Genomic DNA, 3,275 nt, shown 5'->3' with positions numbered 1-3,275 from the left:
ATTTTTTATTTGAATGTGAGCATCCGTCTCAAAATTAATTAGCAATAGATAACTCGGTCTAACATCTTTCAGTATGTTAGACTTCTGGATCATTCTGTGTGGGTTAGCCTCAACACGAACTTCCGTTTGTCATGCCATCTGGTGTTTCTATATCATCATAAGGACAAAGATCAAGAAAGGAAAAACCTAGCAATAAAAAGTAAAAAACCCTAGTTCGAATATATTTAGGAAAAGTCTTGGCTCATCAAGAATTTATGAGAAACTCCTCCTCAAGATACCTTGTGATTAATTTACGGAATGTCATGCTTATAATCAAAATCGATCATACCATTAATCACTATCTAAAGATCATTTCTAAAAAAAGATTGCTTAATTATTGAATAGTATAAAACCAATTCGTCAGTATCAGTAGAAGTATTATGAATTGTCTATCTATTTACAATAATTGACTGACTAAACAACTTTAGTTTTAATTGATTTTTTGCTTAGATAATCTTTATAGAATGATTTATAATATAACCGGTTTCGATTATAAGTGTGAAATTTCATGAATCGGTCACAAAGTATCTCAAAGAGGAACTTATTCTCAATCTTAAGGAGCCAAACTCTATCCACATATTTAAATGAAACATTTTAAAGAAAGAAACAAAAACTATAGAAAAAGTAGAGGAAGTATATAAAATAAAAAAGGCCATAACATTACTAATAAAGAGAAATAACGCTAAACGACGTTAGTACTAAGTGATTATAGTATTATATTTTTGAATTCCCTGCATGAAAAGGTAAACAAAGCTCACAGATAAGAGAGATTTTTCAATGTGTTCAGTACACGAGATGGTACATCACGTGTCATTATACAAATAGTGTGATATGTGTGCTAAAATGTTAATAACTTAAAAAATAAAATTTCCCACTACTTATATTAAAACACATTTATGTACCACTTATGTTTCCGTCACAATTAAAATTTTCTCTACGGATAAGATTAAATTAGTCAATAATTGGATAATGATTAAAAGAGTAAGGAGATAATCAAAGTAAGGAAGTGCACGTGGAAGAGCGGTAACACCTAGATTGAAAAGATTCCCTTAGCTCTTTGTGTTCACACCTACTTTAATGGCTAGATCCCATCCAAAATCCTTTTCACACCTGATTTTCTCATTTAGTTTGGTGGCAGTTCAAGCTCATGATTATTACAGGTAACATAGCATGCTAATTATACTTGATATTTATATGGTAACATTTTACTACTATGGAAAGTTTTTGAAATGTAAAATGAACTTATACTTCTTTCTTAATTTTTCATATAAATTAAATTTCAAGTGATTTGTTATATCAAGTTTGGAAAATCATTATTTGGTCATATGACAGATTTGATTGTTAAATCTAACCTTTATAATCTAGCTAATTGATGTACGTTTTAATTGAAGTTTAACTAATATATTAGCGATGTTGCCACAATTGTTAAAATTGACTCTTAAAATAAATATTAGCGATATTGCCAACGTGCGCAAGATAAGCCGATGAATAAGATTAATCTTATCTTTGACTTATTTAAGAAAAAAATAAATCAGAATCAAACTCTTATCGTGCAATAAGTAAATGACAAATATAACAAATGATCTACCAATTGAACTAAACGCTCTCCCCATTCTTATCTTTGATAATGCCAAATGAATTGCACCATAATTTTGATCTACTTTTGTAAGTAAATACATTCTATTGTTTGTTACGAGTGAGCTATCCACACATTCAATTTTACTTCTCATATATCTTATTTAATTTTCAATTATTAGATCGATGAATTTAAAAATTTCAACGAACTTAAATTAACAAAAAAAAACAAATAAATACGGGTGTGAATAGCATCACTCGTTTGTTATTAATTAACGCGGATTGGTGATGGTATCAGCCTATATCTTTCAGTTGGAACGGATCCCAAAAAAGGACCCACGTCCGATGGATGATGATGCTGAAGAGGTCAAACTCCCACTACTAGCCACGTAGGACATGTCATCCGACGTGGCAACAAATTAGGTTTGACTCTCCTCTCATAAAACTTTTCCATTTTCCCATTACCTTACCACCTTCTCCCTCACGACCCTTTTAATAATTAATTTCCCTCTCCAATCCTCACCCCCTTGCGGTGTATATATAACACAAACTACATCTCTGCATTTGCTCTCCAATATTATTCCGTTCATACAAAAGAAAAAAAAGGAAAAGATGGGAAATTGCATGAGGCATGATTCGTCCATGAAATGGGCAGGAGAGGATTGGGGTTGTCTAGCAGATGGAATGAAGGGTGACGATTATCGCGATCAAACGGACGTAAAGATCATGAAGAAGAACAACAAGAAGATTGCAGAAGCAAGCCAGATGGATTCATTTTGTTCTACAACAACAGCAACAACAAGTAGTAGTAGTAAAGTTGGTGCAGCAACAGAGGTGAAGATCAAGATCACAAAGAAGCAGTTGGAGGAGTTGTTGGGTAAGGTGGAGTATAAGCAAATGTCAGCTCAGCAGGTTTTGGCTCAGCTGATTAGGGTTAGCGATGGCTTTGAGACCCAGTTGCAAAGGTCTTGGAGGCCTGCTCTTCAAAGCATTCCTGAGGTCAATTAATTTTGCCTTTTCTATATATATCGGGTTTTTGTTGTTAATATGGGGAAGAGTAATTAGCTTTCTTAACATATTTTGTTCAATATTAATGTACATACTCTAGAGTTCAGAAAGAAAAGAAAAGCCCCAAATTTTGTTTTGCCTCTCTCTAGATCTCTCTCTCTCTTGGTGACACAGGGAGGAGGGTGGCCCCAGTCCGCTCTTCTCAAGCTCTACCTCAATATGGAAGAGGCACTTACATGCAACGAGTTCATTATTATTAGGGTCATCGGATCTAATAATACAATATTTAGAGAAAACTTACACATAACATTGAATTATTATATCAAAACACCACAATGAGGGTGAACTCATTCATTGTAAATCATTCTCATCCCTAGATATAGCTATAATTACTTTTCTAGTCATTTTATTTTAAGAAAGAGCCTCCTCTTAATTATAAAAGGGACCCAACAACTACCTTTGCTACAAGAGCTGGTGGCTGCGACCTGTGAGTATTTTCTTAATGTGGTAAAGCTCCTCAACAGATTGGTAAAGATAAAACCCAAAAAAAGATTAAAGAAGCTTGTTTAAAACGAAGAGTACCAAACGGCCCAAGATGATCCCCAACACCAAGTATATGGTTCCTTATCAAACCTATTACTAAACTTGTACAA

At 33.4% G+C, this 3,275-nt stretch overlaps 1 protein-coding gene across 1 annotated transcript; it reads left to right on the top strand.

The window, feature by feature from the left end:
• The first annotated feature begins 2,093 nt into the window (after nucleotides 1-2,093).
• On the top strand, nucleotides 2,094-2,758 carry LOC126591416 (uncharacterized). Its single transcript, XM_050257091.1, has one exon. It carries the CDS (start codon nucleotides 2,227-2,229, stop codon nucleotides 2,620-2,622), a length of 396 nt encoding a protein of 131 aa, XP_050113048.1. The 5' UTR covers nucleotides 2,094-2,226; the 3' UTR covers nucleotides 2,623-2,758.
• The last annotated feature ends 517 nt before the right edge of the window (nucleotides 2,759-3,275 follow it).

This window comes from Malus sylvestris, chromosome 11, assembly GCF_916048215.2.
Source record: "Malus sylvestris chromosome 11, drMalSylv7.2, whole genome shotgun sequence".
NCBI lineage: Eukaryota > Viridiplantae > Streptophyta > Magnoliopsida > Rosales > Rosaceae > Malus > Malus sylvestris.
The sequence above is the reverse complement of the archived record's forward strand: the minus strand, read 5'-3'. Positions and strand labels throughout refer to the sequence as shown.